Genomic DNA, 16,235 nt, shown 5'->3' with positions numbered 1-16,235 from the left:
TTTAAGTAATGGTTGAGAGATAACGGACCCCGGATTATCACTAGAGGACAGATCATAAGGTGATATGGTCCTGCGTTTAGTCTCAACACGGTTCGGTGAAGACTCCGAGTTCTTCACGCCTGATTCTTGTGACGTATCGTCGCCGTCTTTGCTTCCCATGATGTCGGTTTAGAAGGTAGCAAAAGAGAAAAAGGGTACGCAGAAAAAAAATTTGCTTGTCAAAGCTCTGATACCATGTCAAGAAACCTAGAATAGAGTAATGGTTTTCTTGTATTGATCTAGGTCAAAGGACCAAAGTATATATACTTACAATGTTTCCTAATATCCGAAGATATGTATATCTAGATTACAGGAATATTAACATATCTGAATATATCCGAATGTACATTAACATATTCGTATATATCCTCTAATACATGCCATGGATTTAACTGAGTTATGGTTGAATTTTGGATTACTTTTTTCTGGCAATTTCTTGTTAGAATTCTTAATTTTACTTTAAAAGATTCATTAATAAATTCAATTATAGGGAAAGCCTTGCTTCCAAGCAAAGACCAAGAATGGTACTTCTTTAGCCCACGGGACCGGAAGTATCCCAATGGTTCGAGGACAAACCGAGCAACCAAAGGCGGGTATTGGAAGGCCACGGGTAAAGACCGTCGAGTTAGTTGGAGAGACCGAGCTATTGGAACCAAGAAGACATTGGTTTACTACCGTGGACGCGCCCCTCATGGTATAAGAACCGGTTGGGTTATGCATGAATATCGACTCGATGAAACTCAATGCGAGCCTTCTGCATACGGCATGCAGGTTCGTCGCGTCAGCTAGCTAATTGATTGACTAATCATTTTTATTGTCTATACACATATATATACCATTAGAGGATGTAAAATAAAAACTTGTCTGTTTTTTTTTTCAGGACGCATATGCACTTTGCCGTGTATTTAAAAAGATTGTGATTGAAGCTAAGCCAAGAGATCAGCATCGGTCTTATGTCCACGGGATGTCGAATGTGAGTGGCAATTCGAGTTTTGACGCTTGTTCGGATCTAGAGATCAGTTCAACTACTCATCAAGTTCAAAATGCATTTCAACCGCGATTTGGAAACAGACATTTTAACTCAAACGCAATGACTAGTAACGAAGATTGGTCACAATACTATGGTTCTTCTTATGCACCATTCCCTACACCATATAAGGTACAACTAGAATTGAATAAAATCCACCAACCTGTTAAAATAAGATTATATAACAAACTTTAATGGTGGATTGTATATGTTTTATGTAGGTTAATAATGAGATCGAATGCTCAATGTTACAACACAATATGTCTCTACCACCGTTGCGTGTAGAGAACTCGGCGGTCAGCAACTGCGATTTCTTTACGAGTATGACTCACAACAACAATCATGGCGTTTTGGAGGACTTTAGTTTCGCTGCAAGTGGCTCCAACCATTATAATAGCGTTGGTGATCAAGTGATCCACATAGGCAATTATGATGAACCACCATTGATGATGTCAAATCATAATATGAACCAGGTATTTAATAAATGTATACATCTAGTATAGTTTCATACGCTGGAAATTATTTTGTCAACCATTCATAAACTAATTTTTGCATGAATATTGAAAAGGGATATATGGAAGAGCAGAAGATCATATCGAGCTTGGATAATAATGACCAAGACCTTGGATTTCAAGGTATGATATATAATAAAGGTTTTACATATTGTCTAGGTGCTTTTCTTATCTAAAGATAACTACAATTCGTTTAATCTACAGGAGATAATACTAATGACAACATAAACATCGATGATTTCTTCTCATTTGATGTGTATAACGAGGATAACGTAAATCAAGTAGAAGGTAAAGAAGACTTGATTACAAACGAAACCCTTGATTCATCTGGATTTGAGGTGGTCGAGGAAGAAATAAGGTTTAACAACCAAATGCTCATCTCAACATATCAAACAACGAAGATTCTATATCACCAAGTCGTACCTTCTCACACGTTGAAAGTTCATATCAATCCTATTAATCACAATGTGGAAGAAAGAACATTGTTCATTGAAGAGGATAACGACTCTTGGTTACAAAGAGCTGAGAAGATCACGAAGACAAAACTCACTCTTCTTGGTGTAATGGCTCAGCAATGTTACAAGTATCTTGCGGTTTTCTTTTGATTTTTTTTTTCTTTAAGCTATTTGATTTATACGCCTTGAAAGTGCGTCTATATACTATACACAAAAATACATGTACATCTCATTCTTGTAATTGATTACACTATTGGAAATATATATTTATGTAGTATAATAACCAATATGAAACATTTGACAACGTTAGGGATATCTATCTTATTAAAACAGAAACATTCTGTTGGACCTAACATTTATTTTGTAAGTTTTTAAATTAAATACACATTTATACTTTATAGTTAAATATACATTAAATCACTAATGTTCCTTTTTTATACTACTATCCATGTTTCCAAACAATATACTTATTTCTTTATACTACTATAATGTTTCCAAACAATATATTTTTTATACTACTATCAATGTTTCCAAATAATACAATAATTAATCTTAGTTATTTTATATCTATCATTTTCTCTTTAAAATTTTGTAGAAACGTCATAATTTCATAAATTGCAAAATAGTGAACTTTATAAAATTTTGATTATTAGATTACATATCGGTCATCCATCAGTTCAATCGGTTAGTCTCGGGTTTTAGTGATTTTTTAATATGAATATTTTAAAAATATAAATTGAATTGTCAAATCTCCGGATTAACCGGTATAATCACAATCGGGTTGAATTTAACAATACTGATATAAATGCAAAAATATTTTAAATACACACTCTTTAAAAATAACCAAAATATTTATTAAATTATTAGTGAAATTTTTCATCGTAAAATATCCCGGGCTTCAAAAGCGCGGGTCAAAATCTAGTACATGTTAAAACTGCACAGCGAAGATCATAACTGATCTAATCGATAACATAATTACTAAGATAACATTTAACACAAACACCATCAACCTATCAATAAACTATACAAGTCTCTAAAATAGAAGAATCTTTTTAGATAATAAGAGAATTACAAGAGAGAGGGAAAACCAAAGATTAGAAGACTACATGTAAATATTATTCACAAACTCAATTACAAGAACCATTTACAACGTAATAAACGATGAGTTGCTAGAGTGTTATATACATATGTACCTACGTACAGTATTGACAGTCGTTTACATGATATTTTACGTGTGTGCAAAGAGAGGATTAGACAGGAACACGCCTTCCACGGTAGCGATCCAGTAACTGATACAATTTTAAATTAATGATAGAAAGTCAGACACATATGCTTTCACTTAGAAGGCTGAGCTCAGAAAGTAACTTGAAAGCAATGAAATGTACCGATCTGATGTATGGATGCTGCAAAAGCCAGCCCAGTATAGGTATCCTTTGAAGGAAGACAGCGAGTGTAGGCCAGAAACCACTTTAACATGACAAAAGGATGGAGAAAAGACATGAATAAATAAACCAAAAATCTACAAAATGAAGTAATGAAACCAACAACATTTTTCAAACAAACCTGAAGAGGACAAGGAATCCATATGATTCTAGAAGCAAACCGAAAATAGGCCATCCAAACACAACCAACAAGAATCCCAAACCAAATGATATAGTTCCCTGTATAGCAACAAAGAAAGAGAAAAACACAAAGCAGTAGGAAAACAAACAGTGAGTTCTTGTCGGATCAGATTGAAACAAAAAGGGGTTAGAGAGAAAGACACCTTAAAGTTGCGCCGTTTTGTAAAGAATTGGATGGCTGGTTGAATCCCTATGGTTAGAGTGACACCAGCTAAGAAGAGTATCTGTTTCAATCAGATAGAGTTACATATAACATTAAAAAGCTTACTAAGACCACAACAATGGTATACATACATTTCCCATGGCGATGAGTCCCTTGTCAAACACGAAAATGACTCCCAGGAATGTAAAGAAGACACCAAATCCAGTCAAGCCTAGCCCAATCTCTGCCCAAATATCATCACAAATTTTCAACGACGACTTTGAAATTTTTGCACGACTCAGTAATTATTTCATCATGAACAACAAGAAAAAAAACACAACAGAACAGAACCATAGAAACAGAGGAAACAGTCTAAGTACCCTCATCGATTCAGCATAGGTGACTAGCTTATGCCACCGATGGTTACTACTAGTTCATGATTACATTCCATAGATTAAGAGAGTTGATCAGAACTTACTTTTAAGGTCATTCATCTCGAAGGAAGCCATATTATTGAACAATCAACCACCCCAAACGTAGAATTCAAGCAAATTTCGGATCTGATAAAGTTGTCTTTTTGATGTCTGAAATCAAAGAACGAGTTTGAATGGATCAAAGACTGGGGGATCGATCGTGGGTGCCAACTTCTGGTGGAAGTAATATGTTCTGTTTTACGGCAACGCTAAGTCAAAGCCTCGTCATTCATACTTCCTTCCTCCACGTCATCTCGACCGATTAATAACTTCATAAAATATAAAATGAACCCCTAACTTTTGGGATATGTTTCACAAAAACCCATATCTATATGGTATGTATATAACTGCTCTGTACTTTTGGTATTTACAAAACATTAATATAAAATCATAGACATGTTTTAAATTGGTTTAGCCAGAGTCCACATAGAATTGATAATTGGCTATAACTGGAACAATTTTAAAAATTTAATTAATTAAAACTATTCTAAACACTAAAATATATCTATTTAAGTTTATTTAAACTAGTTAAATATGTTAAATTAATTAAGTATTAATGTAAATCTACAAATTTATTTTGTTTATTACTATTTTTATTCCAACTTTTATAATTCAGAAAACTAATTTTATAATTAAATCTAAAAAGTATCTACATAATTCTTAGGAATTTCTTTTAGGTATTTACCTAAGTACAGCCCATTCACAAATTACCTCAAATCAGATGGTGTTCACAAACAAGCCCCATATCCTTTGATATTTACTAAACCACCCCAAGTTCTTTGGTATGTACACCAAAGTGTCCATAACTGCTGTTATTTACTAAACTACTCCAACTTATTCGATATTTACCAAGCTGTCTAATACTTCTGTTATTTTCTGAATTAACCCATACCTTATTATTATGTTCATAAAAGCGTCCTAGATCTTTTGGTATTTTCAAAAGTTCCCAGATCTCTCGTCTATGACTATGTATATGGTGAAGTGAAGTAAAGCTTGAGCTAATTCCAGATTAAACTGAAGATTACGAAACGACCAGAAAAGTCTAAATACTTATAATTTATACATCCTCACACAATTTAGAACACTGAAGCTCGAAAACATCGTCCGGTTTAGAGAAACATAAAAACTAAAAGCTTTAATTCCGGTTTAGGTCCGAGTGAGCAAAGCCGATATGTGAGCCGCCGAGAGCGTCTGAGCTCTCGGAGGCAGCCTGTTGCCGGAAAGCCTCGGCGGCCTATCGTTTCCTCCGAAGAAAGCGTCGTGGCCAGCTAAGTTTCGCTCCGATGCACCGCCACATCCGGATAATCGTCGACAGTGAGAGCTCTCCCGCCGCTGCTTCAGTTTTGCGTTGAGAGGATTCTCGGGTTTTGCGAGATCCTCTACCGTCAGCGCTTCCGACAACGACGTGAATGACTGCGACTTGCCTCTGTAATGTTTTGACAATCCTCTCCTGTTGTCAACATTTTCAAAACATAAACTCTGAGGTAAACACAACAATTTTTACACAAAATTATTTAAGTTTTTTTTGTATTATATCCCTTAATCTAACAAGATCTAAACTTAAGGACAGAGAAATGAAAATATCTAAACTCAGGGGCAGGGAAACGAAAACTCTTTGATTGTTCTTACCTTAAAGAAGAACTGCGACGGTCTGATTCGTCAGGAGAGTTTGGAAAAGAAGAGGGAGAATTTAAACCTTCATCTGCGTCTGCGTCTGCATCTCTAACGCAGTTTTCGCGTCTGCGTTCTTCACCCAACATAAGAGACTCCATCTGTTCTTGATAATGCATATTTCTTCTTTCTTCAAAGACTTATAATAATTTATCAAGACTTGAGAAGAGAAACAGTTTCCTTTTTATATTATTACAATGATGACGAACGGTCTATATATAGTCAGTCCATAATTAAAATTAATTGATAAATGTAAAGTATACTTTATTTGTAGATTTTTGTCTTAAAAATGTTATTAAAGTTGCAATATTTGTATGATTTGTATCTAACTTTGGAGAAGTAACGTAATGAATATTCGAATATAAAACATTATCTCGTGAAATCTGTTTCTCAAGCAACATGTTCACGCCCATGAACATGGCTTCTGGTTTTGCGGTCGTCTATATATAATAAAGTTTTTCTGGTCGGAGATAAGATATTTTTGCGGCCCTAGTTGTACCCGATCATGACACGTGAAAAGAGCCGAGAAATGGACGGCGATTGGATGCATGTTATGTTACGTGGTGGGTGGAAACAGATGGCACAAAGAACAATGTCATCGAGAATCTCTGTGTGAAGAACGAATCTAAGGACGCGTGTCGAACTATGTTGAACAGATTCAGTGACTTTTGAGCCATGATTGATAACATAAACTTTATTTTATGTGTATATATACGGATACGAGCCCTTCGCACATGATAGATCCTTCGGGCCCTGCAAACAAATTGTATGCATAATGTCCTGAACAGCCTTCCAAGTTCTATTACTTGTCTGAGACTATTTGGTAAAGATTTGCCTCAAACTAAGCCCATAGCCAACCAAACAGAGCTGAAGTCCAGCCCTTCATATAACACAAGCCCAAAGCCCAAAGCCCAGATCTGAGTTTTGTTAAGATTTTGACAAATTTCTTTCGGTCTACAAAACTAAATTAAATCGGTTCTAGAGGACAGAAATTAACAAAAGTCTAAACCGGTTTATCCAGCCTTGATCCAACAACAGACCATAAAGTGAAAAAAATTGATAATGGGCAAATTAATTAGCCAGAGATTCAGCAAGTAAGAAAACAAAAAAGAACTATAACACTAAATACCTAAAGCTGGAGCTAAATCAAAGAGACAAAGCTTTCTCAAGAAAGTGAAAAATATACAAAACCAACCAGTGGTATCATTGTTCTAAACTCTTCACCTGATCTGTACCAATAAGTAACCAGAGTCTCTCTACGTGAACTGTTCTCCCTATGACTAACTTTCCCTCATATTATAAAAGCCTGATGGTTCCTCAAAAAGACCCATCATCCGAGAGTTCTGAATGCTCTAAACGTGATCCCCAGTCTACAGAAACCAAATGCTTATATGTTCTGTACCTGTAAATCTCGTTTTGGCTTTGAGTAGAGAGCTCATGTTATTGATCTCTTCTCTCGTTGAAGGCTTTCACGGTCGGTTTTGATGACGGTCTATTTATTTTCTCCAGTAATCTGCTAAATACTAGTTTGACCGGTATGCAGGCCACCGTTGGTGGTCCTGGTAATACCCGTCTGTTAGAGAGCTCGTGAGTTCGATCCCCCAACGCCTTCACCCCGTGTAGTGCTTGTTCGCTGCTGAACGACGATAGTGCTCTTGTCTTTTGACTAGGGGTTGCGTTTGTGTTCTTCGGCAACTTCTTTCTCTCTCCAGGTGGTCGTGGAATGCCCATTAGATTGCTTCTCCCCGCCGAGTCACCATCATTACTAAAGTTCCCCGAACCAAGCTTCCTAAGAAGTGGTTTCCGTCCCTGCGGAGAATGGTCATCGGCTTCAAGTGATGATGATAACCGATGCAGCCGTGGAACCCGTGAACTACTCCTCCTTGCAGTCTTCCAAGCAGGGGGAAGTAACAAGGGTTTGTCATGGTAAGTTGTTTCACTACCAAAGTACTCGGCTGTCTGAAAATATGACTCAGAGGACCCATCTGCCAAAACTTGGACTTCTACTGGATGTCCAGTTATTGCTCTGCCATTTAACTTGCTCATAAGGGAGACAAATGGGACAGGCCCTTTCCGATAGCTCCCTTGTACTTCTAAATCCACATCCATCAATGGAGGATACGTTTTCCTTCCAAAATGTCGACGAGAAGCATCTGAACCTTCGAGTTTTCCCTTCTTCAAACCAATCTGGCCTTCCCAAGGATCATCATCCCAGTCCAGCATGTCATGGCTGTAGATGTTCTTACACTCGGATGCAAACATAGTTGACAGCCGATATTCATCATCACCTCCTAGTCCAATCATTCTATCTCCGAACTGTCTTTCGTTGGGATCAGTGTCATCAGTTCCATCACTCATCTCATCAGAATATCTTCCATCTTCCATATGATTATGGCGCATTTCCCTCTTGCGTGCAGACCTTCTTGGAAGACTGCGCATGTTTCTTTTTCCCTTGAGCTGCCACTCGGAAACCGTACCAGCTCCACTATCAGGATCTTGGGAGTAAAGGTGATAAGAGTCGCCAGAAATGGATGACTCATAATAATCTTCCTCGCTACTGGTGCTTTCATCTTCTGCTGACATATGTCTACTAAAAGTATTGTGTTGCTCTGAATGACGCCCAGCTCCTGAGAAGAGAGAATCAAATACACAAGTTAGGGAATGGCTAAAAGCTATGCGACACAAAGATAACTATAGTCTGGTTAATTGGTTTCTAAAGTTCAGAGGCTTGAACCAACTAGAAACGAGTATTGATTAACACAACTGAAAACCAAGTTTGGAAAACGTAGAAAACATTTATGTGATAAGAAACTAGATTTTAGCCATCCAGAGAGACTTTACCTGAGAGCAAGTGAATGTCATCATCAGTATCCTCATCCATATCAGAAGAATCAGTTTCGGATTCAGAAGAAATATATTCAACATCTTGCAAAAAATCAGGAGGGTCATATTCCGAGAGCGAATAACGAGAATCGCCACCAGCAAAGGAGGAACGCATTGCCTCCCTGTGGCTTAGCAAACTCTCATGCCGATCTAAACCATCATTAGATTCATTTGGTGCAAACATATACTTAGCCCTTTTAGCCTTCTCCTTCCCTGCAACAACAACAGAGCCAAAATTGCATAACAAATCAAAAAGAGCCAAAAGCTTTAGGAAGTTTGCAAAAAGCCATCTTACCGATGGTAGTATAACTGGGCCTCTCCATGCTATGATCTCCACTAGAAGAAGCTGAAGAGTAGCTTCTAGCCAGAGACTTGAAGGAAGAAGTACCAGGACCATTTGAAGACGAAAACTTCCGCTTCGAAGAGGTTGTTCTCAGCCCAAACTCCACCAAACCTCTCATCCGAGGATGCACCTCGTCCTCACAAGTCCCATTAGAAACAACCATTCTCTCCTTGGTTGCATCAGTCTCTAGTTTCGCTTCCTTCTTGAGAATCTCCTTCTCAAGCTCAAGAGCATGGAGAATCGCATCTTCTCTGCGAGCATACTTCTCCCTCTTTCTAATCGTCACCCCATGCGAGGTCTCCACCTTCTCAATGCAGTCATCAAAGTCCCCACAACGAAACGGCTTCACCCGCTTGGACTTCTCCAAATTGTACCAATCCCTAAATCAATCCAAAAACCTAATGATAGTTTTTATTTATTTTAAATTATAACAGATTCAAGAAGAGAGAGACTTACACACTTGCATCCTCTCTCCCAAGAAGCTTCACAGGAGTACCAGATCGTGGAGATGTGATAGTGGTAGAGTCAAGATCATCTTGTCCCAGTATCCTCCCTGGCCACCACGAGCCGTTCCTTCTCCTCACCCACACAATCGATCCCACCGTCCAGTCCACCGCACCTGTCCCTGAGCTTCCCATCCTTCTCTCTCTCTAACTCTCTCTCTAACACTCAAGACCACACTTCCTCTATTCTATGTTCACTAACAGGCCTCAAAAGTCTACCATTCTCCAGAGAAAAAAAAACAGTTTCTTCTAATGTAACGATCTACCTGAAAAAATCAGCTCAGACGCCGTAACTGCAAGCGAATCGCGGCGGAAACAGAGAGGAAGGAATCCGGCGAGGAAGAAGCTTCGCTTCGCTTTTGCATTCAGATTTGTAAAGTTGCTATAACCTTACGCTTTCTGAAAGTTAGGTTAAAAAAAAAACTTCTTCTCTGTGCTCTCGCCGTCTGTTTATTATAACCTTAATGTAAGTTAGTATCTCTCTCTCTGTCTTTCTTCTCTTTGAAACCTCCGCGACGTCTTGTACGATCTCTCTCTCTCTCTCCTCTCCGTGGTGACTCCGTCTCTCTTTCGCCTCTCTCTCTCTCCTCCGGATGGTGGTGATTGCTTGAATTAACACGCGCTACCGAAACGCGTGCTTTCTACGTAACCTAATTATAAGCCCATTGACCCAATCCATGAGCTTCTTGTTCGTAAGCCCACAGTAAGAAGGCCCATTAAAATTTCAAAATCGACGCAGTAACGGTCACTTGCGTAGGGCTTCTCTTTCGACTGATGTGTGTATATATACACCGTTTCGGACGATTAGACATTCAGACCAGAAACTTCTCGTTTTTCAGCTGTCATTTTTTCCTCCCCAAAAATAAAAAACCACTATCCTCGGTCGCGATGGATTTCGACAGTCTTACAAGAAGAGATCTTCAGTTCTTCTGTAAGAAGAACAAGATCCCAGCCAATATGACCAATATCGCCATGGCCGATGCTCTCAAAGCTCTTGAGATTGTAAGTCTTTTGCTCATTTCAATATTCATTGGCAAAGCTAGTAACTTTAATTGCATCTTGACTCGTTCTTAGTTAAAAATGATATTGAGATCTGTATCTTGTAACTATCCAGAACTTGTCGTTTTTTGATAAATCTGGATGTTTGCTAGACTATCCGATTAGTGAGAGAGTTAGTGACGGAACATGAATCAGAACGTTTCTTTATCTAAGCAGTTTCAGATGATGAGTGATTGTTTCTATTGAGTCCACAGATTTACATTTATGTGTGAATGTTTAATAGGTTGAAGGTATTGAGGAGTTCATGAACCAATCTGAGTCCACACGTGACCTGTCTCCAACAAGCGTTGCCAAGAATCTGCCGAGCGCTGCAGGCACTGCAGCTAGAACAACTCGGAGGAAGACCAAAGATGAAACTCAACCATCAGAGCTTCTGACCCGTTCTTGCCTTGTGACTAGCAAGTCTCTAGCTGGAGAAATGGAGCAAGAAAACAGAAACGCGAACGTGGATCCAGCACTACCTCCAAGCCGTAGGAGAGCATCAGTTGCTATGAATCTGGAGGAGAGCAAAACACCAGCGGTGAGAAGCACGAGAAGGGGGGCTCAGGCAGCTGCGTCTGAGTCGGTTCAGAGGGTGTACAGCACGAGGAGATCTGTCAAGTTGCTAGAGGAGAGTATGGCTGACCTGAGTTTGAAGACTAGGGAGTCTCTCAATGTACCTTCAAAGAAGAACGAAGATGTTGCTGAAAGTGAAGAAGGTTTGCAAAAACATATCCATTTTTTTTAATTAGCAGTGTTAACTCTTGATCAGTATGTAATCAAGTTCATTTGCAATATGCAGGTTCCAAACTTGAGAAACCCCAAGGGAGTGAAGAAGCTATCTCAGTGAGAGATCTAAATGATTCGTGGGATGATTCCAAGAATGATCCAGATGTTGATGTTTTATATGGTGATCTTGGTGATATCACTTTCGTTGATGCAACAACCAGCAAGGAACAGATGAATGGAACAGGTATACATATACACAGAATCATATACCCATCAATATATTTTTTTTTTCTTGTTTGCATTTACTTCATTTTTATCTTCTTTGCAGAGTCCAACACCGTTCCAGCTCCAGAGAGTTCTGTCCTAGTTGAAGACCAAGAAACGTTGCAGGAGGATGGTTTTGTAGTTGTGGACCATCCTGCATCTACAACCGCAAACACTGTGATCTGCAGCAAAGAATCAGAGTCTGAAGAAATGAAGAATGGTTCTGAATCTGAATCAGAGGATGATGGTGTTGTTGCTGACTCAAACCAAGAGGCATTTGGGTTTAAGGTCTCTACTAGTGATAATGTGACTAAGGTAGACACTATTGTCCCAACAGTTCTGCTGGCTGAAGAATCAGAAGAAAGTTGCGAGTCTGATGAACTGATGGATGATGATGAATCAGAGGTGGCTATAGTTTCAGACAAGAAGACTCGGGCTTCCACACCTCAAGAATCAGACAGCGATGAATGGTCCGATTACGAGATAAGCGAGATAGATGAAAAGAGTTTGAGGTCTGTTGAGATGATAGATTCTTTTTCAGACGAGAAGTCTCCAGCTTCTTCCTCAGTTCTTGCTGGTAATGAGACAAAAACTCCAATGAAGTCTTCGTTTGAAACAGAATCAAACAAACCAGCTCTAAAGCTAAATCTTGTTGCAGACAACAAGGAGAAGGAGAATGTTGAGGAGGAGGAGATGGTTCTTGAGTCCAATGGAGAGAGAGAAGCAGAGGCCGAGACTAAGAAGAAGAAGAACACGATTGATGAAGAGAGCCTTAAAGACATAAGCATGAGGCAACTAACGAAGCTGGTGAAAGAACTTGCTATCAAGAGCAAGCAACAACACAAGAGCTTAGAGTAGTAGAGAAGAAGAAACTATTTTACCCTTTTTGAATATCATTTCCTTCCCTGGAAAAAAAAAACTTGTTGCTTCTTTTGTTTTCTTAGGTTGTCCCTGTGTTTTTCTTCTTCTGAGAACCTAAACAGAAATTTCATATCAATTCAATTTTATTTTGGTTTCGTTCGTAAGTTTTGTTCTCTACTAACTCTTGAATGAGCAAATCATTCATCTTAAAAGAAACAAATTCTAAAACCATAATTTATCAAGGTGAAGTTGATAGTCCGATAGGAGTTGTCCTAGATGCGCTGATCCAGTGGAGTAGATTAATCATCTCCTATTTGAATGTCCACCAGTTTTCCAGGTTTGGGCTTTATCGGATTATCCGTCTCTTCCGGGTTACTTCTCGAGTATATCTATATACCAAAACATGAATTTTCTGTTCTGAGAGAGAAAAGAGGTGGCTCCACAGAGACCACAAATCGACACCTTCCCTTGGATATGCTGGTTCATTTGGAAGACAAGGAACGACATGCTCTTTAACGGGAGAGTCGTATCCCCTTTGGATACCCTTCAACATGCAACCCTTGAGGCAGAATGTTGGAGGAAAGCTAATGAAAAGGAGGAAGAGATTGATGATCATGCAGATCTTCCACCTATAGAGGTCGAGATAGTGCCCCTTTGGACACCCTGAATCCCTACCTGTCAAATTGATGCATCATGGATCAATCATGGCAGTGTAAGTGGTTTAGGGTGGAGTCTTAAGGGCCAAATGGGCTTGGATCTTTTTGGATTAAGGGCTTGCAACAGGAACCTCTCAGCCCTACATGCTGAGATGGAAGGTTTAATTTGGGCAGCCACATGCATGAGAGAGATGAGGATAACCTCGATACGGTTCGAAACAGATTGCTCGGATCTAGTGGAGATGATTTTGAATCCGATGGAGTGGCCACGCTTTGCGACGGAGATTGAGATTCTCCAGAGGTTACATGCGGGTTTTGAGGATGTGAGTTTGTTCCACATTCCTCGGAGCAGGAATAGTCGAGCGGATGCGTTAGCAAAAGAAGCAAGGAAGAAAGGATATATCTTTTCCCATATAAATCAGACCAGGACAGACGGAGATGCTCTTCGGAGGATCGGCTCGTCTGCCACCACTTGATCTAATTAGATGGGCAGCGGACAAAAAAAAATTATCAAGGTGAAGAGTGATGTAATGCCGTAGCTCAAGATACTATACACAACATTGTAAAAAGATCACCCCATCAAAAACCACAATTTTGCAGAGTCTACACTTTCCATCAGAATATACAATGAAGTTCTTTTTTTTGTCAGTTGTCCATCTAAGTCTAGATCAAGTGGTGGTCAGACGAGCCGGTTCTCCGAAAAGCACCTCCACCTGACCGGGTCTGATCTATATGGGAAAAATGGCCTCTAATCCTTGTTTCCTTCGGTAATGCATCAATATACAATGAAGTTCAAATGTCATATCATGCAAATAGAAGCCTACTTGATACTAACATTAGCTTTCAGAATCAGAAGCAAAGCAATGACAAGATCAAAAAAAGAACTTCCAAGTCTTAAAGAGGTTTTGATTGGGTGACATAGCCATATCAGAAGCCAAAAAAGTATATAAATGGTGGAGAGACTAAGACACCATGAGCTTGATCTTCTACTTTTATTATGTCTATTTAGCTAGCCGGATATTTTCTTCTAGGTTTTCGTTGTTACAAGGATCTCAAGATTCGGCTTTGTTCACTCTTTGGAATTCAATTGTCACTCGGTTTTACAAAACTCAAACCGAATGAATTAAATTCATTTGTGCGAGTGTTTTTATATTCAGTTTATAGTTAATCATATGTTTAATTGTTTTTTTAAATTGTATTAGTTGATGATCTCGAATTTTAGATGTTGTTATATTAGATTCATTTTCATTTGATAATTATTTTATACAAAATTATCATTTTTCAAATGTGTTATGTTTATAAAATTTACCATTTAATATATTTGAACATTTATTCTAATAAAATACATATTTTGCATAGCTTTGAATATCTCAAAATATATACATTTAGCATTGTAAAATATTATATATATATATATATATATATAGCTCAACCAATCATAAATACTTTATATATATATATATTAGGATTTGAAGAAAATATCAAACACCAGTTCTCTTATCGATTTTGAACTTCTATTAATAGGTAGGCACACAAACAATGTCCTTGCAGATCTATTATGGTTCTCATCCATAGACAGATTGCAGCAACATAGGACTCCTTTGTCTGGAAGACATATATAGATGGAAACTATAACTCTTCAATACCATTAACAACGAAATATCTCCCTTTGTTATAGGCACATTCTCCCGTCTTTATCAAATAAGCAGGAGAGCGACCATATAATCGGCATGGCATCGAGTGAAGCATGATGGGAACCTACCACACACACACATAAGAATACATATATGTGTATCACTTTCATTATCATAACTACGATACAAATGCATCTAATTATAAATACATTCTTGTGACGGATGGCTACTTCTCCTATCTTCTCAATAGTTACGTTAAGCTTTATAGGAGACACATACGTGCAACCTCTTAACCATGCCTCTCTCGGGAACAAGGAAGTGGTCTCCATATGCATTTGTGGTCATCGAGGGATAAAGAGAGATATGCTCAAACCGATTTTTTCGCAAAAAAAAAAGGAAAGTCAAGTAACAAACTAATTAATGGTAAACCAACAAAACAATAAAACAAATTAAGTAAACTTACATAATCCAAGATGTTGATTTCTGGAGTTTCTTGAACCATTTCTCTAATATCTTGTGTTATGAACATGTTGAAGGACTCGGTCTGATGGCGGACTAGATCGTAGTCTTTAAAGTATGCTAATATAACTGACGAAACAACCTTCTCGGCATCTACATCATAAAACAACCCATATTCAGACCATATATACCTATTTGAAGATCATATATACCTGGAAAAATGTCTATTACTACTCGAAACCTCTGGAAATTGGTATTTGATGAATATGTTGAATATTTAATTTGAAAGAATCACAAAACAAAAGCTTCAATCAACACAAGATATTCAGAGAATGAGAACTAATCAAAACACAAGCTAATTAACAAAACGTTCTGACAAGGTTATTAACACAAGAAAGATGCAAACAGAAAAAGAGGGATACCGATGAATGCCAAGATCTAATTAGGAATGTTGCGATGTCAAAATAGCAAGAGAAACAATCGAAATAAAATTGTCAGATCTAACTAGCTAGGGATTTTGTGATGTCATTTATGGTTTGATGAATCTCTTGAATAATTGATTTTGAACTAATTTCGCGCAAGAACAAGCTTTTAAAGAACCAAGGAACCATAAAAAAAAAGCTAGAAAGGATGTAAACCAAAGGATATGATTAAAAACCTAAGCAGTCTTCGATTACATGAGAGAGAGAGAGAGAGAGAGAGAGAGAGAGAGAGGAGAGAGAGAGAGGGAGAGAGAGAGAGAGAGAGAGAGAGAGAGAGAGGAGAGAGATTTCGACTTGATTTTCTCTCTCGATATTTTATCTTGGTTTAAAAATATTTAAACCACTATGACTGATATAAAATATTATATATATTTCTTGACTAGTGATTTTTACCTTTTTCTTTTTTTTTTTTAGCTCAAAAAGTTTTTTTTTTTACTTTTTA

At 38.0% G+C, this 16,235-nt stretch overlaps 5 protein-coding genes across 6 annotated transcripts; 2 read left to right on the top strand and 3 right to left on the bottom strand.

The window, feature by feature from the left end:
* Window positions 1–421: 421 nt before the first annotated feature.
* On the top strand, window positions 422–2,258 carry LOC130501100 (NAC domain-containing protein 45-like). The gene is made up of 6 exons (XM_056995993.1): window positions 422–467; window positions 530–810; window positions 920–1,198; window positions 1,288–1,539; window positions 1,635–1,701; window positions 1,783–2,258. The coding sequence occupies exons 1-6, from the start codon at window positions 422–424 to the stop codon at window positions 2,181–2,183; spliced, it is 1,326 nt and encodes a 441-aa protein (XP_056851973.1). The 3' UTR covers window positions 2,184–2,258.
* An 814-nt stretch (window positions 2,259–3,072) lies between these two features.
* On the bottom strand, window positions 3,073–4,478 carry LOC108810025 (vesicle transport protein GOT1). Its single transcript, XM_018582153.2, has 6 exons — window positions 4,276–4,478; window positions 3,950–4,041; window positions 3,799–3,879; window positions 3,597–3,694; window positions 3,419–3,500; window positions 3,073–3,322 (listed from the first exon to the last, which is right to left on the bottom strand). Exons 1-6 carry the CDS (start codon window positions 4,304–4,306, stop codon window positions 3,284–3,286), a joined length of 423 nt encoding a protein of 140 aa, XP_018437655.1. The 5' UTR covers window positions 4,307–4,478; the 3' UTR covers window positions 3,073–3,283.
* An 821-nt stretch (window positions 4,479–5,299) lies between these two features.
* On the bottom strand, window positions 5,300–6,286 carry LOC108810199 (protein OXIDATIVE STRESS 3 LIKE 3). The gene is made up of 2 exons (XM_018582327.2): window positions 5,900–6,286; window positions 5,300–5,720 (listed from the first exon to the last, which is right to left on the bottom strand). The coding sequence occupies exons 1-2, from the start codon at window positions 6,058–6,060 to the stop codon at window positions 5,417–5,419; spliced, it is 465 nt and encodes a 154-aa protein (XP_018437829.1). The 5' UTR covers window positions 6,061–6,286; the 3' UTR covers window positions 5,300–5,416.
* A 750-nt stretch (window positions 6,287–7,036) lies between these two features.
* On the bottom strand, window positions 7,037–10,270 carry LOC130501097 (uncharacterized). Its single transcript, XM_056995990.1, has 4 exons — window positions 9,624–10,270; window positions 9,120–9,547; window positions 8,783–9,037; window positions 7,037–8,568 (listed from the first exon to the last, which is right to left on the bottom strand). Exons 1-4 carry the CDS (start codon window positions 9,803–9,805, stop codon window positions 7,382–7,384), a joined length of 2,052 nt encoding a protein of 683 aa, XP_056851970.1. The 5' UTR covers window positions 9,806–10,270; the 3' UTR covers window positions 7,037–7,381.
* Window positions 10,271–10,514: 244 nt separating this feature from the next.
* On the top strand, window positions 10,515–12,726 carry LOC130501098 (uncharacterized). Of its 2 annotated transcripts, XM_056995992.1 has the most exons (5): window positions 10,515–10,672; window positions 10,953–11,427; window positions 11,511–11,681; window positions 11,766–12,278; window positions 12,360–12,726. In XM_056995992.1, exons 1-5 carry the CDS (start codon window positions 10,559–10,561, stop codon window positions 12,557–12,559), a joined length of 1,473 nt encoding a protein of 490 aa, XP_056851972.1. In that variant the 5' UTR covers window positions 10,515–10,558; the 3' UTR covers window positions 12,560–12,726. The 2 variants fall into 2 exon arrangements, with proteins under 2 accessions (XP_056851972.1, XP_056851971.1); XM_056995991.1 differs by having other exon boundaries at window positions 11,766–12,726.
* The last annotated feature ends 3,509 nt before the right edge of the window (window positions 12,727–16,235 follow it).

This window comes from Raphanus sativus, unplaced genomic scaffold (genome assembly GCF_000801105.2).
Source record: "Raphanus sativus cultivar WK10039 unplaced genomic scaffold, ASM80110v3 Scaffold0097, whole genome shotgun sequence".
NCBI classification, from domain to species: Eukaryota; Viridiplantae; Streptophyta; class Magnoliopsida; order Brassicales; family Brassicaceae; genus Raphanus; species Raphanus sativus.
The sequence above is the reverse complement of the archived record's forward strand: the minus strand, read 5'-3'. Positions and strand labels throughout refer to the sequence as shown.